Source organism: Pongo abelii, chromosome 20 (genome assembly GCF_028885655.2).
Source record: "Pongo abelii isolate AG06213 chromosome 20, NHGRI_mPonAbe1-v2.0_pri, whole genome shotgun sequence".
Lineage (NCBI taxonomy): Eukaryota > Metazoa > Chordata > Mammalia > Primates > Hominidae > Pongo > Pongo abelii.
Genome location: NC_072005.2, coordinates 54242687 through 54270686, shown reverse-complemented (window position 1 = coordinate 54270686; position 28000 = coordinate 54242687). Strand labels below are relative to the sequence as shown.

Below are 28000 nucleotides of genomic sequence, written 5' to 3'. Positions count from 1 at the left end.
TCTGTCTCAAAAAAAAGAACAGATGACAGATGAGGGCAGACTGTCTCCAGAGTCAAAATGCCCTTATAGGTTCAATGGGATTTTTTTGCCATCTGACCGTTCTGTCTGTCGTCAGAAGCAGAGACCACGAAAGAAAGCCTCACAGAGGCTGAAGTGGCAACAGAGAAGGAAGGAGAAGACGGGGACCAGCCCACCACGCCTCCCAAGCCCCTGAAGACCTCCAGTGAGTTTCTGGTCCTCTCCTCCGCCCTGCCCCACCTCCTGATTTTGGGGTCAGAAGTCTTTGGAGGACGATTAATTTAAACAAGGCATAGATTCTCAAACTTATTGTTTAAATGCCAAATCTAGAAGAATAATAGTTTTTATTACTCGGATTTTTTTTTTTAATTATTATTTTTCCCCATGCATGTGGGAAAGAAGGAAAGAGCCAGCTATTCTTTAAAAAATCTTCCTAGGCCGCGTATGGTGGCTCACACCTGTAATCCTAGCTCTTTGGGAGGCTGAGATGGGTGGACTACTTGAGCCCAGGAGTTCAAGACCAGCCTGGGCAACATAGCAAAACCCCATTTCTACCAAAAAAAATACAAAAATGAGCTGGGTGTGGTGGCACGTACCTGTAGTTCCAGCTACTTGGGAGGCTGAGGTGGGAGGATCGCTTGAGCCCAGGAGGTGGAGGTTGCAGTGACCTATGGTCGTACCACTGCACTCCAGCCTGGGTGACAGAACAAGAACTCCCCCACCTCAGAAAAAGTAAAAGATAAAAAGTATTCATAGCTTTCAGAAGTCATAGGTGTAAATTAAATGTTATTAATTAAGTTAGACAACCAAACTGAGTTACAGGATTTTAGAGGCTGAAGTTACCCTCCCAGGGTGGTCCAAGTGTCCATGAGGCCCCTGTGTTAGAAACAACACTTGCAGGGAGAATTTTAGGGATACAGAGTTGTATCTGATTTTCTGCAGCTGCTGGGAGGAGTGGGAATATTTTCTTCTCATGACGATGAGATTTCTTTTTACCACTATTCCTAAGTCTCCTATTTCAGGCCAAGTGCTGGAATTCTGCTAGTTAGCACTGAGGAGTAGACAGCAGGCCTGAGATCTCAGCTCAAAGCTAACAGAAAGGAAAAGGGTAGGTGTAGTTAGATCTTCCATCTGCAGGGTCAGAATGATCTTGGGGGTAAAAAAAAAGAAAAAAAAAGTCTCAGGGTCAAAGAGTTTGCATCACCATCTGAGCTCTCTCACCGCAGAAGCAGAGACCCCGACGGAAAGCGTTTCAGAGCCTGAGGTGGCCACAAAGCAGGAACTGCAGGAGGAGGAGGAGCAGACCAAGCCTCCCCCGAGAGCTCCCAAGACGCTCAGCAGCTTCTTCAGTGAGTTTCCCTTGCTCACCCCACCTCCCGGGGTTGTACAGGCAGGAGGCTGGTGAGCCTCTCTCCAGAGGCCTGAGATGCTGCGAGACCCTTCTTCCTTTACTGCTGGTTGGAAAGTCGGCCTTGTCTCTACCAGCCTGTCTCCCGTCTCCCTGAGCACTGGGGTGGTGCTGGGTGCAGAATGGATGGGAGGTGGGGGCTACTGGAAGGAGAAAAGACCCACTGTTTTCTGTCTTCATTCCTAGCCCCCCGGAAGCCAGCAATCAAAAAAGAAGTGAAGGAAGAGAAGCCGGGGGCTCCAGGAAAGGAGGGAACTGCTGAGGGGTGAGTCAGTGTCCAGGTCTGGAAAGGGTCTTCGAGGTGTGTTTCCTTCTCTGCATTCCCACAGCCCCACCCCCAGCTCAGGCTTCCTCCTCTTGCAGGACTTGGCAAAACTTTTCTATAAAGAGCCAGAGAGTAAATATTTTAGGCTTTATGGGACACATTTGGCCCCTGTTGCAAAACCATTCTTAGCTCCCAGAACCTGTAGAAACGGTCCAGGGTCGGAGTTTGCTGACCATGGCCCCAGCCACCCCCTGACCCCGCCTCCAGTCTTTTATCCTCAGTCTGATCCCTGTAGAGCCTGGGGGATCTCTCTAACACCCACAGTTGACTCTCCCCCTCTAGGGTTCCCCAGAGCCCTCAGGAGAAAATCTAAGCCCATTTGGCCACTGGCCGCCACCTCCCTCTCTGGCCTCACTTCCTACCTCTCTATTTCTCTGGCTCCGAACTCACCAGATTTTTTATTTTTGAGACAGAGTCTTGCTCTGTCCCCTAGCCTGCAGTGCAGTGGTGCTATCTCAGCTCACCACAGCCTCCACCTCCCAGGTTCAAGCGATTCTCCCAAGTAGCTGGGATTACAGGTGCATGCCACCACACCCAGGTAATTTTTGTATTTTTAGTAGAGACACAGTTTCACCGTGTTGGTCAGGCTGGTCTTGAACTCCTAGCCTCAGGTGATCCACCCACCTCGGCCTCCCAAAGTGCTGGGATTACAGGCGTGAGCCAGTACACCTGACCTGAACTCACCAGATTTAGTGTATGCGCTGGAAGCCTGCAGGCATGTCTACTCTGCCTTAAAATTCACTGAACACCCCTTCTTTGCCAGCCCTGGGCGGCCCACGGGGATGAACCATAGAGAGCTGGCCGCCCTGCCCCGGCCCTTGTGATATGCATAGTGTGCTGGGGCTGTGGGACACTGAATAGGTTGTTAAGCAATTAATTGCTTCACTGTAATTTTGTTAATTATTTGAAGAGATGTCTGGGCTGATTCCCACGACACCTAACATGCACACAGGAGGCTGCACTGAAGATTGGTTGAATGGATGATAGGATGTGTGGGTGGATAAATATCCTATAAAGTGATGAGGTCACCCCCCATCTCTGCCATGCTGAAAACCCATCTGCGATTCTCCCCAGCATAGAGGATATGCTGGGCTTCCCAGTGCCCTCATGAGCCAGCCCTGTCCACCTTACATTGCAGCCTCCTGACATCTGCAGCCTTTTCCTGCTCCCTCCACACACCATGTCCCCATGTCCTGTCGTTCCTCCCTGCTTTTTTTTTTTTTTTTGATACAGAATCTCACTCTGTTGCCCAGGCTGGAGTGCAGTGGCATGATCTCAGCTCACTGCACCCTCAACTTCCCAGGTTCAAGCGATTCTTCTGCCTCCGCATCCCACGTAGCCAGAATTACAGGTGCCTGCCACCAAGCCTGGCTAATTTTTGTATTTTTAGTAGTAGAGACCGGTTTTCACCATGTTGGCCAGGCTGGTCTCAAACTCCTGATCTCAGGTGATCCAGCCGCCTCAGCCTCCCAAAGTGCTGGGATTACAGGCATGAGCCACCACACCCAGCCTCCTCCCTGCTTCTGAACATGCTTGCCCCCGGCCTAGAACACTGTTCCCAACCCACCCTGCCCGGCAGGCTTCCCTCAGGCCCCAGCTCGCTTCCCTCAGGCCCCAGCTCCTGTTGCACCTGCTTGGGGAAGCCTGGTGCCTCTCCCTTCGTGTGTGAGAGGAGGTGCGTGTCCCCAGCACTTGAGTCAGACTTTCTTTTATGTCTTGTCACATGGTAAAGAGCCTCCCTAACCAGACATAAGCTCCTTCCCACAGAGCCAGGGCTGTGCGAGGTCCCAGCCTTCTTAGTCTTCTTGCCTAGCTCCCAGCACTGGGGCTGGCCCCTAGGAAGCCCAGGAAATCTGCCACGAAAGAAATTTAAATGAGCACTTTCAGATTTTTTTTTTCACTAGTCAATCATGGACTCATTTATTTACTCAGTAAGTATTTACAAAGGACTGATTGTGTGTTAGCTACTGGATTTTAGATGCTAGAGATCTGGTAGGAAACAAATCAGACAAAAATTCCACTTTATAGAACTTGGGTTTTTTGTTTTTTGTTTTTTTCTTAAAGACAGAGTCTTGCTCTGTTGCCCAGGCTGGAGTGCAGTGGTGCTCCTGGGCTCAGGGGATCCTCCCATCTCAGCCTCTCAGGTAGCTGGAACTACAGGCATGTACCACCATGCCTGGCTAATTTTTGTTTATTTTTTGTAGAGATGGGGTCCTACTACATTGCCCAGGCCAGTCTTGAGCTCCTGGGCTCAAGTGATCCTCCCACCTCAGCCTCCCAGAATGCTGGAATTACATGCATGAGCCACCGCGGCCAGCCTGATTTCTTACATAATCATATATCCGTCTAAAGTTATTTTTTTCCTCTGAAGATTGATTGTGTTTTCAAATACAATGTGATGGTGTTAGCAGTGTGGACTTTATTCCCTCTTGAATTCTTGATGTCCTGAAAGCTAAAAAAATTAACAGAAAAGGGGTTTGGAACAATCCCTGCTGTTCAGCAGAAAGGACAGGTGGGTTAAAAAGTATGACGCAGTGAGTCCAAAATCTCTTTGATTTGGTGCCTCTAAAAATGAAACAGATAACGACAAGAAATTCTTTCAGCTTGAACATTTCATGATTAAAGTTTAAGTCTAACAAAAAAGTGTTCGGAGGATTCTTGACATCAATTTTGCACCCCCAGTTGAGACCTTATCAGGGAGGTTAAATAGCACGTTAACTTCCTCTCTGCAGTATTCCTGTGGAGGAAGGGAGCACTTTAGCCATTTTACACACATTGACATGATTAGCCCAGAGAGGTTAGGTCGGCCTCGCCAGGTCACACAGGGAGGTGGGGGTAGGGCCAGGCCTGGGACCCTAAGGAATGTTTTTGACTCCTAGCAGTTATTTCTTCCCCATTGCCATATCGTGCCTCCTGAGTGTGTGTCCGTGTTTGTGTATTTATAAATATGTTTCCCTAATAAAATCAGTGTCTTACTGTATATAAAGTTCCGTTTTCTATTTCAAGTGATACTATGACTGCTTTCTTTCTTTTGAGATGGAGTTTTCCTCTTGTTGCCCAGGCTGGAGTGCAGTGGCACGATTTCGGCTCACTGCGACCTCTGCCTCCCGGAGTCAAGCGATTCTCCTGCCTCAGCCTCCCAAGTAGCTAGGATTACAGGCATTCGCCACCACACCTGGCTACTTTTGTATTTTTAGTAGAGACGGACACTTTTTTGTTAGACTTAAACTTTAATCATGAAATGTTAAAGCTGAAAGAATTTCTTGTGGTTATCTGTTTCATTTTTAGAGGCACCAAATCAAAGAGATTTTGGACTCACTGCATCATACTTTTTAACCCACCTGTCTTTTCTGCTGAACAGCAGGGATTATTCCAAACCCCTTTAATTTCTCCGTGTTGGACAGGTTGGTCTCAAACTCCCAACCTCAGTGATCTGTCTGCCTCGGCCTCCCAAAGTGTTGGGATTACAGGCGTGAGCCACTGCGCCCGGCCTGACTGCTCTTCTTGCACCGTTCCTAGCATGGTCACTTCCCTTCTGTCTCCAATGGCTGCCTCCAAGAGACAGGCAAACTTTCCTACCCTCCAATTTCCTCACCTCTCAGATGGGGGCAGAGTGATGAAAGGAAGCATGTTCTTCCATTCACTCTTCCCCACGTGCCAGGCATTCAGCAGCAGGCTTTCCCTGACCCAGTGCTCCAAATCCTCGTAACACTGCTAGGAGTAGATTCTGTTGTTGTCCTGGTTTCCTGGATGAGAAAAGTAAAGCAGGGAGGTGGGACAGTATTGAGGACTGGCTAGGAATCCCAGCTCCACCTCTCTTAGCTGTGTGACCTTGAGGAAGTGATTTAGCCTTTCTGTGTCTCTCTTCTGAGGATCTGAAAGACTTAGCCCAGGGTCTGGCGTTGATTATGATCAGCACATTGTCACGGTGCTACTATTCTTATTTGTTTTTAGTGCCTTGCTCAGGCCACACAGGTGGGGAGTGGCAGCATTGGGGTTCCAGCCAGGCTGACTGGCTCTAGAGTCCCCTGCCCACCACATTCTGCTGCCGCATTGTAATGACGGCCACCGCTTGCTAAACCCAAGTTCATACCAAAGGCCGTGCACAGCCCTGCAGTGGCACTATCTGTCTTGGTCATCCATGCCCTGTGTAAGCATCAGAATCAGCTGAAGAGCTGAAAAATATCCTGAGGTCTCTTTCTGCCCCCAACCCTTGTCCCCATTTTGGTACAGCTGTAGGCCTGGGGCTGGGGAGTCCTCATTGTTCCATAAAATGCACCCAGGAGTGGGAACCCTCACTGTCATTTTTTATGTAACCTTCCGGACAACCTGGCATAGTAGGGACCCCTTAGCTCCCCAGACAGATGGAGATGCTGTGGTTCAGAGAGGGGAAGCTGCTTCCTCAGCAGGCACAGCTGGCTGAGGCAGAGCAGATTGGAACCCAGATGAGTCTGAATGCAGAGTTTGGCTGGGGTCAGTGTGAGCCACTCAGGATATAAGGGTTGAGGCCGGGCGCAGTGGCTCATGCCTATAATCCCAGGACTTTGGGAGGTCGAGGTGGGAGAACAGCATGTGCAACACGGCAAAACCCCATCTTTACAAAGATCAGTCGGGGATGGTTGCTTGCACCTGTAGTCCTAGCTACTCGAGAAGCTAAGGTAGGAGAATCCCTTGAGCCCAGGAGGTTGAGGCTGCAGTGTGCATTGCTCTGCTGCACTCTAGCCTGGGTGACAGTGAGACCCTGTCTCAAAAAAAAATAGAGGTTGGGAACGGTCTCTAGAGCTGCGCTGCTTACCAGCTGTGTGGCCATGGGTGAGTTAACCACTCTGTGCCCCAGTTTCCTTATCTGGAAAAGGAAGTTAGAAAGGTCCCTTCCGGCCAGGCACGGTAGCTCACACCTATAATCCTAGCACTTTGGGAGGCGGAGGCGGGCAGATCATTTGAGGTCAGGAGTTCAAAATCAGCCTAGCGAACATGGTGAAACCTCATCTCTTCTGAAAATACAAAAAAATTAGCCAGCTGTGGTCGTGCGTGCCTGTAATCCCAGCTACTTGGGAGGCTGAGGCAGAAGAATCACTTGAACCCAGGAGGCAGAGGTTGCAGTGAGCCGAGATCATGCCACTGCACTCCAGCCTGGGCAACAGAGTGAGACTCTGTCTCAAGAAAAAAGGAAAGGTCCCTTCCTCCCAGGTCTGATTGTTAATCGATGTGGTGTTAGCACGGCACCTGGCACTTTGCGACACCCAGGATTGTACGCGCCTCCCTCTGTCCCACCCCAGCCATGCAATCCCTTTTCTGTTTCTCAAGTGTGTCTGCACCTCAGGGCCTTTGCACACACTATTCTCTCTGCCTGGAATACTCTTCCCCTGCTGCTTACTGTGCTAACCCCTCCCCTCATTCTGCCCAGATGTCTCCGGCCTTCCCTGACCACCCTGTGAAGCAGCACCTGTCATCTCATCCTCTCCCTCTACTCGGCTTTCTTTTGTTTTCTGAAAGATTTTTTTTAACACCTAAAATTAATGATGTGTTTATGTGGGGGCTTTTTGCCCACTTTCCTCTGACTCTCCTGCTGGAGTGTGAGCTCCGGGTTAGCAAACTTTGTTTTCATCCAGCTCTGCACCATGTGCCTTGAACAGAGCCTGGCACATCACAGTTGGAGGAATGACTTCGCTTTGACCCAGGGCTCTATGCAATTCAATCTCCCTTTTGCCTCCGTAGACCCTTGGACCCATGCGGTTACAATCCTGCCAAGAACAACTATCATCCCTTGGAAGATGCCTGCTGGAAACCGGGCCAGAAGTGAGGTTTCTCCCTTTTCAGACTGTCTCCCTCCAGTTCCTGTTGCCGCCGGAGGCTCTCTAAGCAGAGCCTTGGTTGGGAGAAATGGTCAAGTCTCTCCCTCCTGTGTTTTGGCGACAATCAGCAGCATTGAAAGGGACAGAGAGACAGCCCTGGGCAGTGAGCTCATGCATTTGGGTATTGGCAAGCGTGTCCCGAGGAGGTGTGAGGAAGCAAGGGTCCAGATGGGCAGTGTAGTATAGCCTGCACCACTGTAGCTCTTGCGTCTCTTTTCCTTCCCTAGGGTCCCTTACCTGGCCGTGGCCCGGACGTTTGAGAAGATCGAGGAGGTGTCTGCTCGGTAACTAATCAGGCCTGCCTGGGCGGGGTCGGGGACGCTTCTGGGTCTGTCCTCTGCATGGCAGTCCGTGCTGCCTTGTTCCGCCAAATCCTTTCAACTTGGCCTCTGACCCCGCTCGGGCGTATGATCATGGATGTCAGACATGGTCACAAAAGCGGCTGCAGGTCCTCTTGACTTTCTGCCTCATTCTCATGGTCAGAGCAAGACACAATGGCGAGCCCAGATGCGCGGGAGACAGGCTCCATCTTGGGATGGCTGGCACTGCTGCAGACAGTCCGTGATTACTTCTAGTCCACCCTAAGTCATCAAAAGTGACTTCAGTCTTGCTTACATGTCTCCATGTTCACGAAAGAAGGTCAGGTCTCAGTTATAGCGAGGACCCCCTACTCATTCACAGAGGTTCCCTGCAGAGCGCCCCACCCCAGTGATGCCCAGTGCATGGCACTGCCCCACCCTGGTCCTTCTCAGCAGCATGTTAGCATCGCTGGTCCCTGCCCAGCCCCCTTCTCTGTCCCCATTTCCTCTTCTTTCCTTGTCCTCCTCACCCCCTGCACTCACCCCTGTGTATTTAGTTTATATAAATATTATCATGGAGGCTGGGCGCAGTGGCTCATGCCTTAATTCCACACATTGGGAGGCCGAGGTGGGTGGATCACCTGAGGTCAGGAGTTCAAGACCAGCCTGGCCAACATGGTGAAACCCCATCTCTACTAAAAATACAAAATTAGCCCAGCATGGTGGCGGGTGCCTGTAATCCCGGCTACTCAGGAGGCTGAGGTACGAGAATCACTTGAACCCAGGAGGCAGAGGTTGCAGTGAGCTGAGATCACGCTATTACACTCCAGCCTGGGTGACAGAGTGAGACTCTGTCTCAAAAACAAACAAACAAAATTATCATGGGTACGGCTCATTCTGCTTCTTGCCTTCACTATCAACCCCGTTTCCACATGTGTCCATGTTGGTTAAGTGGTTCGAGCCTATTGTGACTGCTGGATAGTGTCCCTTCGTTCTCACATAGCACATGTCATTTCTCAGTTCTCCAACATGAGTGGAGCATTTCAGGCTGTTCCCAGCACTCTGTTTTTTTTGTTTTTTTTTTTTTTTTTTTGAGATGGAGTCTCGCTCTGTCGCCCAGGCTGGAGTGCAGTGGGGTGATCTCTGCTCACTGCAAGCTCCACCTCCCGGGTTCACGCCATTCTTCTGCCTCAGCCTGCCGAGTAGCTGGGACTACAGGCGCCCGCCACCACACCTGGCTAATTTTTTTGTGTGTGTTTTTAGTAGAGACGGTTTCACCGTGTTAGCCAGGATGGTCTCGATCTCCTGACCTCGTGATCCACCCGCCTTGGCCTCCCAAAGTGCTGGGGTTACAGACGTGAGCCACTGCACCTGGCCCTAATTTTGTATTTTTAATAGAGACGAGGTTTCACTATGCTGGCCAGGCTGGTCTCAAACTCCTGACCTCAAGTGATCCACCCGCCTCAGCCTCCCAAAATGCTGGGATTACAGGCCTGAGCCACCGTGCCCGGCCCTCTTCTGTATTTTGTAAGGATGCTTTTTGGATTCAGAGCCTACCTTAATTCACTGTGATCTCGTCTTAATCTACAGGTACATCTGCAAAGACCTTATTTCCAAATGAGGTCATGTTGTGAGGCTCTGAGTGGACATGCATTTTGGGGGGGGCTGTTCCACCCACTCCACCATCCAGTGCTGACTCTTGCCCACAGTTATTACTGAGGGATTTCCCTAATGTTGGTTTCTGTATTTCTTCTCTGCATCTTAAAAACCTTGGTAATGAGACTTCTGTAAGAAAAACACGGCTTCTCTTTCTAATGAGGCCCCCTAAGTTTGCCAGTAACAAACCCATTCTTTCCAGCTTTGATGTTTTAGACAGAAACACGGTTTTCTTTTTAGAGGCAGCACAGCTTAGTGGCTGGGAGCACAGTCCTCAGGCACACGGCCTTGGTTTACATCTCAGCTTGATACTTACTCGATCTGTGACCTTGGGCAAGCCACGGACTCTTTCTGTGCCTCCGTCTCTTCATCTGTAAAACGGAAATAATAATGGTACCTACCTCAGAGGGGAGCTGTGAAGATTCTATGAGTTAAAAGGTGCAAAGGGCTGGCCGTGTTGGCTCACGTCTGTAATCCCAGCACTTTGGCAGGCCGAGGCGGGCGGATCATTTGAGGTCAGGAGTTCGAGACCAGCCTGACCAACATGTTGAAACCCCGTCACTACTAAAAATTAAAAAAAAATTAGCCGGGCGTGGTGGTGCGCACCGGTAGTCCCAGCTACTCCGGAGGAGAATCACCTGAACCCACAAGGTGGAGGTTGCCGTAAGCTGAGATCGTGCCACTGCATTCCACTTTGGGCGACGGAGTGAGACTCCGTCTCAAAAAAAAGGTGCAAAGTGCTCAAAGCCAGCTCCTGAATTTAGAAAATGCTCCGTAGCATCAGCTGTCATTTCTCTGGGCTGATCATCACCATCTTCATCACTGTTACCATCCCACTCACTTACTCCCCCACTGTAACCTCCCGGTGGGTTCACCTTGCCCGCTGCCTAGACAGAGCCGATTTATCTAGACGGGGGAACTGCAGTGGAGAAAGAGTAATTCCCGCAGAGCCAGCTGTGTGGGAGACCGGAGTTTCATTTTTATTCAAATCAGTCTCCCTGAGCATTTGGGGAGCAGTTTTAAAAAGATAATTTGGTGGGTAGGGGCTTGGGAAGTGGGGAGTGCTGATTGGTCAGGTTGGAGATGGACTCACGGGGTCGAAGGGAGGTTTTCTTGCTGTCTTCTGTTCCTGGGTGGGATGGCAGAACTGGTTGAGCCAGATTACAGTCTGGGTGGTGTCAGACTGAGTGCAGGGTCTGCAAACTATCTCAAGCACTCATCTTAGGTTTTACCACAGTGATGTTATCCCCAGGAGAAATCTGAGGAGCCAGAGGCTGCGTGACTCCTAAACCTAAATTTCTAATTTTGTAGCTAATTTGTGAGTCTGGCAAAGGCAGGTCCTTAGGCAAAAAGGGGTCTTTTCCAGAAAGGGCTATTACGAATTTCGTTTCAGAGTCAAGCCATGAACCGAATTCCTTCCCCAAGTTAGTTCTGCCTGTGCCTGGGACTGAACAAGGACAGCTTAAAGGTTAGAAGCAAGATGGAGTCGGTTAGGTGTGATTTCTTTCCACTGTCATAGTTTCCTCAGTTACGGTTTCGCAAATGCGGATTCACTACCGGCAATCTGTGATTGTCCTCATGGCCCCAGGCCCCAGAGCCTGGGACTGTTCTGAGCCCTTTCCTCTTCTTTCTCCATTTCTTTCTCATGTCCGCCCCCTTAAACCCCACCCCACCCCTACACCACACTTTGACCTTGAAGAACCACGTGTTCATACCCCCATCCCCTCCTCCAGGCTCCGGATGGTGGAGACGCTGAGCAACTTGCTGCGCTCCGTGGTGGCCCTGTCGCCTCCAGACCTCCTCCCTGTCCTCTACCTCAGCCTCAACCACCTTGGGCCACCCCAGCAGGGCCTGGAGCTTGGCGTGGGTGATGGCGTCCTTCTCAAGGCGGTGGCCCAGGCCACAGGTAAGGGGGACTGTGGTTGGAGGGACTGGAAGGACAGGAGCTCAGCCAGAGAAAATGCAGAGGTCAGGTGGATCGGAGAGATGGTGGAGAGAGGCTGTGAAACGGGGTTGAGGAAAAGGCTGAGAGGGAGGAGAACCTGATGGGGACAGATTTGCAGGGGTGTGGGAGAGAACATAGGGGCAGCAGTTCAGGTGAGGGAGGACCAGGCCTGTGTTGGGATAGGGGCCGTGGGGTGCAGGGAAGGGGAGGGCTGGGGAAAGATGCTGGAGGCAGAGACAGCAGTATTTGGGGGCTGAGATGGAAGGTTGGGGCTTAGAGAGGTCTGAAAGGACTTTGACTGGAGGGATTGGAAGGAGTAGGAGGAAAGAACACGGCGTGTGGGGGGCCAGCAGCCTGAAGGGGCCCAGCCGCCAGTGCTGGGTGGAAAGGCTGGTGATGCGGATGGCCCGCCTGCCAAGGGCCTGGAGTGCTCGGTGCTTATCGTGAGGACACTGGGGAGCCACGGAAGATTGTAAGCAGGCAAGGGGCAGCATCCGGGGGGAAGAGGAGCTGGACCCCAGCTGTAGAGAAGAGAGAAGAGGGCAGGAGAGATCTGGCAGACAGTGGGTGTCAGGGTGAGGAGGCAGGAGGAATGCCTCCAGGATCTCCCTGGGTGACTGGATGGATGACAAAGCCATTGGCAGCTTGGGACCCTGGTGAGGGGCAGGCACCTGCAGGGGGCATTAATCACCCCAGCATGGGGCAGGCATGAGCAACCTCTATCTGTGGGCCCCCAGGGCCATCCAGGAAGTTTGGAAACAGGGGTCTGAGGCTCGTCAGGTCTGGCTCAGAGCCCAGGGTTTGGTAGTGGTCAGTGTAGGAGGGATGACAACCCACTGGTGAGTTCTCATCTGCCTGGGGAGAGGATGTGCTGGGAGCACTGGAGCTGGCTTAGGGCCATGGGGACCAACGTTTAGAGAAGGCGGGGGTTTCAGGCTTTCATGAGAGGACAGAGGGACTGAGAAAGGTTGACTTGGATCAGGAAAGAGTTACGGGCTTATGGAAGCCAGAGGAGATGAGACTCAAGATTCTCTCACTCATTCACTCAAGATGTGTTTTGGGAGCACTGACGTCATACCAGACCCAGCACACACGGGGTCGGTTAAGAATACTCTGAGCTGCAGGTAACAGAAAACCCAACTACATTGGCTTGGACAAAGAAGGATCTGTTTTTCTCACAAAAGAAGTTGCAGATGCTGGCTTTCCTGCCCAACAATCCATGGCAGCCAGGGCCTCTCCCACTGTCTCATGCCTCCAGCCTTGATGTGTCGTGTTCACACTCACACTCCTCGCTGTGCCGCCTTGTGGCCCCCGCGGCTGTCCAAGTCCCGGGTTTGTTGTGAGTTGTTGGCCACTTTGGAGAATCCCATCCCCTTTGACGTGTGATTCAATAACGTCCCATCAGTGAAGCTCACACCGTCGGCTCTCCCATTTGTGGCAGTTTCGCGTCGGGCGCGAGGCCCACCCTCATGTGCTCTGTGCCGCGGCTGAGTGTCTGTGGACTGAAACGCGCGCTTGTTCATTCATTACGGATTGCTTTCCCTTTCATTCTTTTCTGTGTTAGGGTTAGGGTGTTATCTCGATAGGTGTAGGCAGGTTATGTTATCTCCCCATTTCATTTCAGACCAGAAAAGAGGTGACACACAGTATCTGGTGACAAGGGTGTGTTGGTTCTGATAGGTTGAGAGCTGCTTGTCACAGCTGTCACCGTGACTTGAGGCTCTACCTCCCCAGCTCTTACATCCAGGCACCCACGGGACCCAGCTCTGGACAGTAAGTGGGGCCAGAGCACATCCCACGTGTGTAAGCTGGTGGCTCCAAAACAAGCTGAAGGGTCGTTGGTCACTGCCAGAGATGTTCATGACCCGCCGGAGGAAAGGGTCCCTTGGCCTTCTCTGCTCTGTCCACACTCACTTCCCTAGTGATCTTGCCCCACGTGTGGCTTTAAATCCCATCCGCGCCCTGATGACACCGGCCCGGATATCTCTGCCGAGTGTGGTCATGTTCGTTCATCCACTGCTTTTCCTGCCGGCTTCCTACAGCCAGCGTAGCTGGGGGCATGTTCCTCAAGCCATTTCTACCAAGTGGGCGAGCGTTAGACACAGGGAGGTGCAGGGACTCGCCACAAGCGCACACAGCTGGAGAAAATTCATCCAGGCCACTAGAGAAGGGAGACACGCAGCCACAACTGTCACCCTCGACACCCCCACCCGCACTCTCCCCTGAAGGTCGGCATCTGGAGTCCGTCCGGGCTGAGGCAGCCGAGAAAGGCGACATGGGGCTTGTGGCCGAGAATAGCCGCAGCACCCAGAGGCTCATGCTGCCACCACCTCCGCTCACTGCCTCCGGGGTCTTCAGCAAGTTCCGCGACATCGCCAGGCTCACCGGCAGTGCTGTGAGTGGGGCGGGCCGCTCACCCCGGACCCCAGACATCTTGGGGACCTGAGGCCACGCGTGTGTCAGGAAGGCTTCTGGGTGGACCATCGGCTGGGTCGCATCAGTCCTTCTCGTGGGGTGCACAGCTTCCTCTCCTCCTTCCTGTACCCAAGCCTAGGGGATTCTCCTCTCCAGAGTCTAGCAGACCTAATGCTGTGGCTGCCACATGACAGGACTCAGTAAATACTTCCTGGATAAAGGGAGAGGGAGGCAAGGAGGAGAGCTAGCTTGTTCTTACTGCCCTAAGAGCGGGCGGCCATGGGAGCTGGGACATGGGGATGGGGTGAGGGAAGGAGGGCAGGTATTCCAAAATGCAAGGCAGCAGCACGGCTGGTGGGGTGGAGGTGTGGTCCCTGCCTTCACCAGGCACTGACGGCTCTTCCCCTGACTCTCCAGTCCACAGCCAAGAAGATAGACATCATCAAAGGCCTCTTTGTGGCCTGCCACCACTCAGAAGCCCGGTTCATCGCCAGGTAAGTGTGTGGGCCTGTGAGGCTACAGAGGGGGACTGCAGGCTTGGAGGTGAAAGGAGGGAGGGACTGGCAGCTGGAATCATCACAAATGCCCTGACCATCCTTGGATGAGAAAAGCATGAGCAGGAGGCCCAGCTCCTGAAGAGTGGGAAGGGACACCGTTTCCTTTCACAGGCCAGCTTCTGTCCCTTGGTAGTGCTGTCTAGAGAAGGCCCTTGGGCCCCTGTGGGTGAATCGTGCTGTGATTGATTAGTGAGGTCTGCCTCGGCTTGGGGCGGCCCCTGCAGCAGGAAGCCGGGGTTTGTTTGCCTTGACAGTGAGAGCAAATCCACTGACGGCTCACATCATGGAGCATTTCTTGGGTGCCCTGCCCTGTGCCACGTGCCTTATCTCATCAGTTCCTACCAGCAACTCTGTGAGATTGGTCTTGTTACCCTCACCTCCAGTTTATAGAAGGGGAAATGGAGACACGGGGAGGCAAACTAAGCCACTTGCCTCCTGCTACTGGCTCAAAGCAAGGACCATGCTGGGGTCCTGACCATCACAGTCATCAGGGCAGCTGAGATGGGAGGTGCTGGTGCACCTACTTGTGCCCCTCCCCAGTCCATGCTAGTGGGCAGGATCATTACTGCCTGGCCTCAGTTTCCTCATCTGTCACATGGGACTGTGTGATGTCTGGGGTCCCTTCCAGGCTCAGAAAATTCTTCTGGTTTTTGAGGAGAGGGTCTACACACGTCAAGGTTGGGGAGACCAGAGAAGGGAGGAGGCAAGATCGGGGAGGTGCAGACAAGCCCCCTTCCCTGGCCTGCTCTCTCCCCAGGTCCCTGAGCGGACGGCTGCGCCTTGGGCTGGCAGAGCAGTCGGTGCTGGCCGCCCTCTCCCAAGCCGTGAGCCTCACGCCCCCAGGCCAAGGTGAGCTCCTGTGGCCTGTCTCTGTGTCCCTCGCTGGAGTTAACTTGGGCTTCCCCCCTCCTCTTCAGAGGCCCATGCCCGTCCCTTCCCCAGCAGGCCCCTGCCATCCCAGGCTCCTCTCCCCTGGGGGGAGCATCCTGGGCCGTGGCATCTGCATTCCTTGCCATACAGCAAACCACCCACTGTGCACCCTGGTGTAGCCAAGGACTGGGCGCCTTCCAAAGCCTCTGGTGGGTCTTTTCTTAGAATTCCCACCAGCCGTGGTGGATGCTGGGAAGGGCAAGACAGCAGAGGCCCGAAAGACTTGGCTGGAGGAGCAAGGCATGATCCTAAAGCAGACATTCTGGTGAGAGCCGGGCTGTGGGCGGAGTTGCCAGGGGCTGTGGGCAGAGTGCCAGGAATGGGGCGGAGCCAGAGGAGCAGTAGGCAGGGCCAGTGAAGTGATGGACAGGCATCACTAGTGCCAGTCATTGGGTGACTGAGAGCAGAGGTGGTGATCTAGACAAGACTGGTGCTTGGCACAAGGATGGTGACAAAGATCAGGAAGGTGGCAAACAGTGAAGGGTCAGTGACCCCAGGAGAGATATAGAAAGACGCTGACAGCGGCCGGGTGCAGTGGCTCACACCTGTAATCCCAGCACTTGGGAGCCCGAGGCGGGCAGATCACTTGAGGTCAGGAGTTTGAGACCGGCCTGGCCAACATGGTGAAACCCCGTCTCTACTAAAAATACAAAAATTAGCCTGTAATCCCAGCTACTTGGGGGACTGAGGCACGAGAATCATTTGAACCCAGGAGTCAGAGGCTGCAGTGAGCTGAGATCACACCACTGCATTCCAGCCTGGGCAACAGAGTGAGACTCTGTCTTAAAAAAAAAAAAGAAAGGGGCTGACAGCAAGGGAGGGCAGCAGGCATCATGAGGTTTCTGAGTTCCAGACAGGGCTGTGCGTGCAGAAAGGCCTTAAGGGACCCAGAGAGAGCAGGTGACTGACACATGGTGAATGGTCTTGATAGTCATGGAGAGGACATCCATGGAGCGGTCACGAGGGCTCCAGAGAGAGCCATGTGGAGGGACCTAGGCCAGCAGCTGACCCTGGGCTGGTGACTCCAAGATCATGACTGCCCCAGAGAGGATGTCAGAGGCAGGAGGGCCGATGGCAGTTCCACAGATGCCCTCAGAGCACCTGCTCTGGGCCAGGGCTGCTCTGGGCCCAGGGCCCCCCCTGGGTGCTGAGCAGAGAGCGGTGAACAGGTCCGGTCAGCAAGCTCAACTCTGCCTGCATGTGGGGCTCTACCAGCTGCTGACCTCAGGCCTACCCCACACCAGCTACATCAAAATCTTTGTAGGTGGAACCTAGCCTTGAAAACCTTTATTTATTTGTCTATTTTTATTTTGTTTGAGACAGAGTCTCGCCCTGTCATCCAGGCTGGAGTGCAGCGGCACAATCTCAGCTCACTGCAACTTGCACCTCCAGGGTTCAAGTGATTCTCCTGCCTCAGTCTCCTGAGTAGTTGGGACTACAGGCATGTGCTACCACCCCTGGCTAACTTTTGTATTTTTAGTAAAGACAGGATTTCACCATGTTGGCTAGGCTGGTCTTGAACTCCTGGGCTCAAGTGATGTACCCACCTCGGCCTCCCAAAGTGCTGGGATGCCTGTAGGCATGAGCCACCATGCCAGGCCAAAAACATTTTCTTAAAAACTATATCCTTGAGTGGTCTCGTGTAGCCGAGTAGGTAATTGCTGGTTTTGTGGTGACAGATAGGGAACAGGGGCAGGGCCAGACTAAGGGAAACAAAGTAACAGATAGTGACACCAAGGGAGAGCACAGAGACAGGGTGGCAAGAGGAGCTTGGCAGGTGCTGACTGAGGTGGGCAGAGGCATCCGGGAGCCCAGGCTTCTGGGAGCAGGCCGAGCTCTCTTTCCAAACTGTGAGTTCTAGAAAGGCTTCCCCTATCTTGTTCTCACCCCCCACCCCAGCGAGGTTCCCGACCTGGACCGAATTATCCCCGTGCTGCTGGAGCACGGCCTGGAACGTCTCCCGGAGCACTGCAAGCTGAGTCCAGGTACAGGCCCCAGGGGCGCTCACCAGCCCGGCAGCAGCCTTGCCCCCTCTTGAGTCGGTGTGAGGGTGGCCATCGTAGGCGCCCCTCTCAGAACCTGCAGGGTCCTCTTCCCCACCAAAACCAAATGCTCCTCCCTGGTGGTGAAACCCACTGCTTTTCTCCTTGGAATTTCCCCTTGTGGAGTAGATAGGGTGTAGGCGTCGCTGCTGTGATAAACAGGAGCCGGGCATGGTGGCGTGTGCCTGTGATCCCAACTACTCGGGAGGCTGAGGTGGGAGGATCACTTGAGCCCAGGAGTTCAAGGCTGCAGTGAGCTGTCATCGCGCCACTGCACTCCAGCTGGATGACAGAGTGAGACAATAAATAAGTAAATAAAAATGGGCCAGAAGGCAGTGGGTCAGGCCGGATAGAATTTCTTTCTCTCACACAGAAGTGTTCAGAGCAAGGGAGGTGGCCAGGGAAGGTACAGGTGTGCAGCTATGTCCCAGGGATGACCCGGGGACCCAGGTTCCTGTGTCCTGTCCCTCTGCCCTCCACAGGTTGTCACCCCAATGTCTGTGATCAAATGTGGCTCACTTCCCTGTTCTAATTGTGGGAGGAGGGACGCAGAGGAGGGAGGGGAGGCAACCAGATTCCTTGCAAGGATGTGAGCCAGGCATTGCACATGCTGTGTGGGTTCCAATCACATGGCTTTTCCCAGCTGGAAGGAAGGCTGGGGGCTGTAGTGCCCAGTGGGAGGCTAGGTCCCCTTCTAAAATGTGGGAGGCTTCGTGACTGAATAGCAAGAAAGGAGAATGGTCCTGGGGCCCATTAGCAGTTCTCCTCGCCATGCTCCCCCTCTAATCCATTGCCTTCCCTCTCCTCTAACTCACTCTCCTCTTCTCCCAGGGATTCCCCTGAAACCAATGTTGGCCCATCCCACGCGGGGCGTCAGCGAGGTCCTGAAACGCTTTGAGGAGGCAGCTTTCACCTGTGAATACAAATATGATGGGCAGAGGGCACAGGTATGGGGAGTGGGACATGTCCCTTCCACAGACAGGAAAACGTCAAAGAGCAGGAGTGTGGGGTCACTGAGGCCTGAGCTCCAAGCCAGCCTGTGCCACAGACTGCCCAGGTGCCCTTGCTCATCCCTCTGGGCTTCAGCATCCACCTCCATGCAGTGGGTGTGGTCTTTTTTTTTTTTTTTTTTGAGACAGAGTCTCACTCTGTCACCCAGGCTGGAGTGCATTGGCGTGATCTCGGCTCACTGTAACCTCTGCCTCCCAGGTTCAAGTGATTCTCCTGCCTCAGCCTCCCGAGTAGTTGGGACTACAGGCGCGCACCACCATGCCCGGCTAATTTTTTGTATTTTTAGTAGAGACGGGGTTTCACCATGTTGGCCAGGATGGTCTCGATCTCTTGACCTCATGATCCACCCACCTCGGCCTCCCAAAATGCTGGGATTACAGGTGTGAACCATTGTGCCTGGCCTCTAGGGTGTGGTCTTAACTACCTCACCAGCTTATCCGAAGCTACAATCCTTCAGAGTCCTGACCGATGATAGTGGGAGCTCATGAAACTTGGGCTCCGCTGATGGCTGCTGGTGGGTGTGTTCATTTTAACAGCCATTCTGGGAGGTGCCTACATGACCCCTTCATGCTGTGACGTGCATGTGTGTCCTGTGATCCAGGGCCTCAGGCGTCCTTGGTCCTGGGGTCTGTAAGAATGTGTTGTGTCTTTTCTGTCCTGGCAAGTGTGGGGCCTTCTCACCTGGGGATAGGTAAGCAGGCAAAGTGGGTGGAAGCCACAGGGCTCAGCGCAGTTATAGGAAGTGGACCCCTGAGGAGACCAGCCCGGCCAACATGGTGAAACCCCATCTCTACTAAAACCACAAAAATGAGCCAGTGTGGTGGCGTGCGCCTGTAATCCCAGCTACTCAGGAGGCTGAGGCAGGAGAATTGCTTGAACCCGGGAGGCAGAGGTTGCAGTGAGCCGAGATCGTGCCACTACACTCCAGCCTCCATGGTAGAGTGAGACTCCATCTTAAGAAAAAAAAAAAAAAAGGATGGATCCAATAGACACAGGATCAGAGATGGTTCTCCAAAATAGTGTTGAGAAAAAAGACACAAGATGATTTATGATAGTGACAATGATTTCTTGACAACTGTTCCTCGAAATAATAACATACATATAAGATGCTATATATGCCGCCCTGCTCAAGGGCTGTGACCAGACTGTCTTAAAATAAATAGACATAGAGGCTGGGCGTGGTGGCTCACGGCTGTAATCCCAGCACTTTGGGAGGCAAAGGTGGGAGGATCACCTGAGGTCGAAAGTTTGAGACCAGCCTGGCTCTACTAAAAATAACAAAAACTAGCCAGGCGTGGTGGTGGGCGCCTGTAATCCCAGCTCCTTGGGAGGCTGAGGCGGAAGGCTGTCTTGAACCCGGGAGGTGGAGGTTGCAGTGAGCAGAGATCGTACCACTGCTCTCCAGCCTGGGCGAGACTCCGCCTCAAAAAAAAATCAGAATGAGATCTAGAGCATAATGACATTTAAACAAATCAGCACCCACATGCAGCAAGGTGCATGTGCTTACATGGGGAGAGGCGTAGGGATTGGAAATGAAGAAGAAAATGATGGTAGGGGCTTCCAGAGACGGGGCTGGGAGGTGCTGTTGGAACTGAGGAGATGATTCGCTCAAGGCTCCGCACCAGTTCCTCCTCCAGAGCTTCCAGAACCTTCTACCAGTGCAGGTGGGGTCAGAAGAGAAAGGTGAGGCCACATGAGGGGACTCGGCTGATTTCCCCTCCCCTCTCCCATCCTGACAGATCCACGCCCTGGAAGGCGGGGAGGTGAAGATCTTCAGCAGGAATCAGGAAGACAACACTGGGAAGTACCCGGACATCATCAGCCGCATCCCCAAGGTGGGCGTCTGCCATGCACTTGCACTCTGCCAGGGTCTGTGGTCAGGGTTGCAAAGGCCTGAGGCCCATCTAGGCCAGTGTGGCACAGTGCAGGGTTTATTGGGAGGGATCAGATTGCATTTGGCTGCAAATGACAGAGCACTCAGTCCTGCATGGTGTAAGCACATATGATTTTTTCCCACATCTAGAGGCGGGCACCCCAGCACTGACTTGGCTGAGCACTGATGTCCTGCTGAACCCAGCTTATCGTTACCTCTATCCCCTGCTGTCCTTGCCTGGTTGGCTTTTAGTGCCAGTGCTTGTCCCTTTAGAGTTTCCCAAACAGATGTCACTCTTCCAGACAGAAAGAGGGAAAAGGGATTCTAGCTTGAGTTAATACTTTCCTGGACACCTCCCACCCACACCCACACCCCCACCGTGGACTGCAGCTGGGAGTCACTGTCCAGCACTGGGTTCCATGGCCACCCTAGTGCAACAAAGCCTTGGAAAGCCAGAGTCTAACTCTGCAGCCTCTCCAGCCAGGAACGTGGGGAGAAGGAGTCAGGACGAGTTTGGAGGGGGCCAGCCCATGGATAGGCCCCAAGCCTCAGAAATAGCAGCTCAGAGTCATACAGGGCTGGGCCTCACAGGCCCCAGAGTTGAGGACTTCTCTGCACCCAGTAGGGGTCTTGTGCCTGTTCGAGGAGTCCCCTATCAAAGAGCCTTTCTCTTTGCCTGCCCCTAATTAAATAGGAAATAAGTTATTTAAGAAAGCAGGGGGCACAGTGCCCAGCTTTCTGCCTGTTAGAGACAGTGACGGTGAGAGGCACAGTTCAGTGCATGTGTTAGGGGAGCTCCTGTTCAGTGCCAAGCACTGTTTTTTAAATCGATTTTCTTAAGATGTAATTTCCCTAAAAGTTAGTGATTTTCAGTGTGCGCTATGCTGTTTGATGAGTTTTGAAAAGTTCGTACACCCAAGTAACCAACACCCCAATAAACGTGTAAAATATTTCCACATTCTCATCATTCTATCATATTTCCACTGGGCGCGGTGGCCCATGCCTGTAATCCCAGCACTTTGGGAGGCTGAGGCGGGTGGATCACCTGAGGTCAGGAGTTCAAGACCAGCCTCGCTGACATGGTGAAACCCCGTCTATACTAAAAATACAAAAATTAGCTGAGCATGGTGACAGGTGCCCCATAATCCCAGCTACTCAGGAGGCTGAGGCAGGAGAATAACTTGAACCCAGGAGGCGGAGGTTGCAGTGAGCTGAGATCGGGCCACTGTACTCCAGCCTGGGTGACAGTAAGACTCCATCTCAAAAAAATAAAAATAAAAAATCAAATATTTCCTCGTGTCCCTAGCCAAGCAAGGCCTCCTCCTCTGCCCCACACCATGCATGCGCCAGAGGGAACCCCAAGTCTGCTTTTTTGTCGCCACAGGTTGGTTTTACCTGTTCTAGAGCTTCCTGTTGGTGGTATAATACGGCACTAGTCTTTTGCATCTGGCTGCTTTTGCTCATTTGTTCAGCAAGTATTTACTGGGCATCTGCTCCGAGCTAGGTCCCGTGCTGGAGGCTGGGAGTGTAGCCTCACTGAGCTCACAGCCCAGCAGAGCAGGCAGACCTTCACCAGGGAGTCCTGCAGTTGGCTCTGTAATTATACGTGGAGATCCGGGCTCCACGGGAAAGGACCAGCATTCTGTGAGCCTATGTAACAAACAGGCCTGGCCGGTTGCAGTGGCTCCTGTAATCCCAGCACTTTGGGAGGCCAAGGCGGGCGAATCACTGGAGGTTAGGAGTTCGAGACCAGGCTGGCCAGCATGACGAAACCCTGACTCTACTAAAAATACAGAAATTAGCCGGGTGTGGTGGCATGCTCCTGTAGTCCCAGCTACTTGGGAGGCTGAGGCAGGAGAATCACTTGAACCTGGGAGGCAGAGGCTGCACTAAGCGGAGATTGCACCACTGCACACCAGGCTGGACAACAGTGGGAGACTGTCTCAAAAAAGAAAAGAGGCCAGGCGTGGTGGCTCATGCCTGTAATCCCAGCACTTTGGGAGGCCAAAGCAGGCAGATCACTTGAGGTCAGGAGCTCGAGACCAGCCTGGCCAACATAGTGAAACCCTGTTTCTACTAAAATACAAAACTTAGCCAGGCATGGTGGCATGTGCCTGTAATCCCAGCTACACTGGAGGCTGAGGCAGGAGAATTGCTTGAGCCTGGGAGGCGGAGGTTGCAGTGAGCCGAGATCGCGCCACTGCACTGCAGCCTGGGTGACAGAGCTAGACTCTGACTCAAAAAGAAACAGGCGTGGCTTAGACTTGGTGTCAGGGAAGCTACCTGGCTCCAGGATACAACATGAATGCTGCTCCCGGCTTGGGCAACAGTGTTCCCTTGAGGGAAAAGAAGGCTTCCCAGTGGAGGAGACAGACAGGGGCAGGGGTTCTAGAGGGAACAGCACGTGCAAAGGCCCAGTGGTGGAAGAGACATTACCTATTTATTTGAGAAACAGAGAGGCTCACGTGCTGGGGTGAAGAGAGGCTCAGGGGGCCAGGTGAGGCGAGGGACAACCCAGGCTGACCCGGGAGAGTCCCCACAGCTTTGGGGAATCACGGGGATGGTTTTTAGCAGGGAGGTGCTGTGATCGGATTTGGGGCTTGCCAGTGTCACCCTGGCTGCTATGGGGAAGCTGGATTGGAGGGGGTCGGTGCAGGACAGGGAAGCCCAGTAGGCGGGGCTGAGGACGTGGGAAGTGGACGGCTTAGGAAATCAAGTTCACTGAGGAACTGAATGTGGGTGACAGGAGGAGGGAGATGACAAGAGCTCCTGGGTTTCCAGCTTGTGGGACCAAATATTTCATTCTCAGAGACATTAGTTTCTGTCTGCTCTTGGTGGGGAATAAGAGAAAAGCATCTGTGTGCACGTGCCTCTTTGTTAGTGCATCTTGAGAGCTGCAGAAGGAAAAGGGAATTTATTTCCCCGTGTTTGTCTTTCCACCTCATCCTCCACCTCTCACAGGCCCTGGGTCTCTCCCTTCACTTTTCAGATTAAACTTCCATCGGTCACATCCTTTATCCTGGACACCGAAGCTGTGGCTTGGGACCATGAAAAGAAGCAGATCCAGCCATTCCAAGTGCTCACCACCCGCAAACGCAAGGTAGCATCACCCGCTCCACTGCCTGCCAAGGCCCCATAATTCCTCATCTTCCGCCCAGTCCTGGCTGCAGGTCCTGCCCAGTGCCCAGAAGGGCAGAGTGTCAGTCTGGATGCAGTTCTCTCAGCCTTCTGCAGAATGGCTGCCACAGCTCCAGCCATCACATTCTCATCCCAGCATCCCACGTAGGAAGAGGGGAAGGGCCCTTTTCCTGCATCTCTGTTGTTTTTCTATGAAAGAAGATCTGTTCTGGAAACCCCCACAACCTGTACCCCACAGGTTTCCCCTTTTCCATCTCATTGGCCAGAACTGTGCCATGTTACTGCCATTAGCTGCAGAAAAGGCTAGGAGAGCAAATATCTGGTGAAGGGGAATGAGGTTGTCGGAATTAGCTGAGAGCCGTTAGGATCCAGCACCTGGAGCCAGCAGCATGGCTGCCCTCACAGATGGGCAGCCAGTTAGGTGGGGTGAGAGGGAGACCGGTAGATGAATGCTGTCGGCCTCAGGCACAGTGCCCCGTCTCACCTTCCTGCACTCACGAACTCCGTTGTGCCCCAACCCAGGAGGTGGATGCGTCGGAGATCCAGGTGCAGGTGTGTTTGTACGCCTTCGACCTCATCTACCTCAATGGAGAGGTGAGTTCCAGCTTCCTGTCCAGGGGCAGCTGAGGGGTGATGGGGTGGGGTGTGAGCCTGGCAGCTGCCCATCTGACTTCCATTTCCGACTCTGCCACTTCACACGGCCAGGAGGCCACACTTGGGCAGCAGTTCTCAAAGTGTGGTCTGAGGACCCCTGAGGTTCCTTAAGACTCTTTCAAGGACATCTCCGAGGTCCCTCTCTTTCCAACTCCACGTTGGCGTGAGGTGCATCTTCCTCAGGTCCTGCAATGAGAAGAGTGTCGCAGAAACACGTAGGAGAATCCAGCCTCTGTTAAGCCAGATATTAGAGGATTTGCAAAAGTGTAAAATAATGCCTCTAGTCTCACCACTTTTTCAAAACATAGGTTATGTTTCATCAAAATATGTTATTTAGAGCCAGGCACTGTGGCTCACACCTGTAATCCCAGCACTTTGGGAGGCGGGAGGATCTCTTGAGCCCAGGAGTTCAAGACCAGTCTGGGCAATATAGAAAGACCTTGTGTCTATTAAAAAAAAAAAAAAAAAATTATTTGGGTTAGCATATTGGATTTATTTTTTTAATTTCTCATTTTAAATTTCTAATAGGTATAACTATAATATTATGTAACCTACATGAACAAGCTCTATGGAGTGAGTCTTGAATAATTTTTTTTTTTTGAGATAAGAGTCTTGCTCAGTCACCCAAGCTGGAGTACAGTGGCACGAGCGATCTCAGCTCACTACAACTGCCTCCTCCCAGGTTCAAGCGATTCTCCTGCCTCAGCCTCCCAAGTAGCTGGGATTACAGATGTGCGCCACCAGGCCCAGCTAATTTTTGTATTTTTAGTAGAGATGGGGTTTCACCATGTTGGCCAGGCTGGTCTCGAACTCTTGACCTCAGGTGATCTGCCCACCTTGGCCTCCCAAAGTGCTGGGATTACAGGCGTGAGCCACCATGCCTGGCCTTGAATAATTTTTAAGAGTGTAAAGAGGTCTCAAGACAACAGTTTGAGAACAGCTTGCTTTAGGGTGTCAGGAATCTGGAGCCAGGCCACACGCCTTCATATCCCAGCCCTAACCTTCCTAGCGGCGTGGCTACGGATGAATGACTCAGCCTCTCTTTGTGTCAGTTTCTTGATCTACAGTAAGGAGCTAACAGTGGCAGGTGCCTTATCTGTTAGGGTGAGGGCTAAACGGTGGGACAGGGGTGTGGAACTCAGTAGCTAGTACATGGAAGCTCTCAAAAAAAATTAGCTGCAATCATCATCATCCCAGATAATCTTTATTTATTTATTTATTTATTTATTTTTTGCAACGGAGTCTCACTCTGTTGCCCAGGCTGGAGTGCAGTGGCATGATCTCGGCTCACTGCAACCTCCGCCTCCTGGGTTCAAGTGATTCCCCTGCCTCAGCCTCCCGAGTAGCTGGGATTACAGGCACGCACCACCACGCCTGGCTAATTTTTTGTATTTTATTAGAGACAGTGTTTCACCATGTTGGCCATGATGGTCTCCTGACATCGTGATCTGCCCTCCTCAGCCTCCCAAAGTGCTGGGATTTACAGGCGTGAGCCACCACGCCCGGCCCATCCCAGATGATAATCTGGTAGATGAACAACGATCTTGTGATAACTTGGTAACTTCTGTCTTATTAATGAATATTGATGATCAATCATCTTTTCAGGTTTGTTGGCTGCGTGCATTTGTTCCGTGACTTGCCTCCGCGTGTCTTTTGCCTGCCTGTCTGGTGGGTTCTCACTCATGTCTTCCAGGTCTGAAAACGTTTTTTCTCTGTTAGGTCCATCTGTCCTTCGCCGGGACAGGTGGAGCTGGTAGTGGTTCTAATGCAGAGATGCCTTCGGTGCCCAAACTCCCAATTTTATGATGCAAACTGATGTTTCACTGCATGAAATTACTGTAGGAAGACAGTTGGAGTCTGATTTTTGTTTACTGTGATATCTGGGGAGAGGAAAATCAAGCATCAGGTGCTTTCCAAACGCTGGATACTTTGTGCATTTTTCTGCAGGATTTGATCATCCCTGCTCAGCTGGTTCCTTTGTCTCCCATGAGCATTTCAAATATTTCTTCTCATTCCTTCAAATATTCCTTCTTTAAACTTTGTTGATGGCCTATTTTGCTGTATAGGACTTGTTTGAGCTATTACTTTTACAAATTTTTTTATTAGTAGTAGTTGAACAAGGATGAACTGTTTTTATGTAGTCAAGTATATCATTTTTTTTCTCTTTAATGTGTCCTCATCCCCAAGATTTTTTTTTTTTTTTTTTGAGACAGTCTCACTCTGTCACCCAGGCTGGAATGCAGTGGTGTGATCTTGGCTCACTGCAACCTCCGCCTCTGGCAGTCAAGTGATTCGCCTGTGTCAGCCTCCCAAGTAGCTGGGATTACAGGCACCCACCACCACATCCAACTAATTTGTGCATTTTTAGTAAAGTCGGGGTTTCACCATGTTGGCCAGGCTGGTGTTGAACTCCTGACCTCAGGTGATCCACCCACCTCCGCCTCCCAAAGCACTGAGATAACAGGTATGAGCCACTGCAGTAGCCTACATTTCTAATTTTAGAGCTTCTACTGGCCATATTAAAAGGTAAGAAGAAACAGATAAAATCATATTTTCTTTAATCCAGTGTCTAAGATATTATCCTTTCAATGTGTGATGAATATAAGAAATTAATAACATGGAATTTTACACTCTTTTCTTGGATTAAGTCTTCTAAAGCCCATGACTGTTTTGCCCTTAGCACATCTCAGATTGAACTTGCTACATTTCAAGGGCTCAATTGCTACACATGGCTGGTGGCGGCTACACTGGGTAGCACGGGCTCAGCTGATCTTCCCAGACATGCCCTGAGTAGGTATTGCTGCATTTTACAGACGGGAGCTCTGAGGTGCACAGAGGTAAACGCTTGCCTGAAGTCACCAGCTAGGAAGTGTGTGGCTGGGATGTAAACCTGAAATGGTCTGACCCCAGATAAATTGTACCTGCTTAACCCTTGTGGCTCCTCTCTCTCTTCTTTTCATACAAAATGTTCATGAACACAATTTTACAACAGAAAAAAACTGTCGATGGAAAACACGTGAATGTCCCCCTGGAGGGCAAGCGGTGAAGGTAGTTTAACATCAACACAGAGAAGCCCTGAGCAAAGCGCAGACCAGAAACACTGCGCGTGGATGGGAACCAATCAAACAAAAGAGAAAAGCAATTCAAAGCCACAAGACGGATTAGTCAGTGTTGATATGTGGAGACAACTGCTTTGTCCTTTGTTTAAAAACATTCAGATCACCCCCTTCCTCTCTGACACACACTCTTGCAAGGTCCAGCTGGAACTGATTTCAAAGCAAAACACAAAACTGTAAATGTACTGGAAAAACTCAGTGAAAACTTTTGGAATTCTAAGGAAAGGAGGACTTTTTTTTTTTTTTCTTTTTTAATTATCTTGGGGATGAGGCCGGGTGCAGTGGCTCATGCCTGTAATCCCAACACTTTGGGAAGCTGAGGTGGGTGGATCGCTTGTGACGTGCACCTGTAGTCCCAGCTACTTGGGAGGCCGACGCAAGACAGCCGCTTGAATTCAGGAGGCGGAGGCTGCAGTGAGCCAAGATCGCACCTCTGCACTCCACCCTGGGCGACAGAGCGAGATTCCATCTCAAAAAAAAAAAAAAAACTGATGAGATGCCCATAAAGTGTTAATTCAAGCTCCAGTGAGGCCGCAGCCCCCCGTCTGATGCTCCTGAAGTCACCGACTCTAAATGGTGTCGGGCCCTCTTGCCAGTGACTAGCCCCATGCTTTAAGCTCTCAGAATCCTTCTGACATTGGGGTTCTTCCCTCTCAAGGCTTTCCACGAACCCTGTCACTAGTTGTGACCCACACATGTCCTGTTCGCCTCACATTTAGGGCTTATTGTCTATTTTCACAAAGATGTCTCATCTCTCT

At 52.0% G+C, this 28000-nt stretch overlaps 1 protein-coding gene across 3 annotated transcripts in view; it reads left to right on the top strand.

Annotated features, from left to right (window-relative positions):
- LIG1 (DNA ligase 1) overlaps positions 1 to 28000 on the top strand; it is a 54195-nt gene that overhangs the window by 18094 nt on the left and 8101 nt on the right. The window contains exons 7-21 of one of the 3 annotated variants that reach the window (XM_024236521.3): positions 119 to 223; positions 1245 to 1367; positions 1613 to 1691; positions 7470 to 7550; positions 7834 to 7890; positions 11295 to 11467; positions 13735 to 13901; positions 14339 to 14415; positions 15236 to 15327; positions 15574 to 15673; positions 17308 to 17393; positions 18282 to 18397; positions 20201 to 20296; positions 23324 to 23434; positions 23995 to 24066. In XM_024236521.3, the coding sequence (XP_024092289.3) occupies positions 119 to 223; positions 1245 to 1367; positions 1613 to 1691; positions 7470 to 7550; positions 7834 to 7890; positions 11295 to 11467; positions 13735 to 13901; positions 14339 to 14415; positions 15236 to 15327; positions 15574 to 15673; positions 17308 to 17393; positions 18282 to 18397; positions 20201 to 20296; positions 23324 to 23434; positions 23995 to 24066 (1535 nt within the window). Of the gene's footprint in view, positions 1 to 115; positions 224 to 1244; positions 1368 to 1612; positions 1692 to 7469; positions 7551 to 7833; positions 7891 to 11294; positions 11468 to 13734; positions 13902 to 14338; positions 14416 to 15235; positions 15328 to 15573; positions 15674 to 17307; positions 17394 to 18281; positions 18398 to 20200; positions 20297 to 23323; positions 23435 to 23994; positions 24067 to 28000 lie in introns of all 3 variants that reach the window. The other 2 variants (XM_024236520.3, XM_024236522.3) reach the window with 2 other exon arrangements.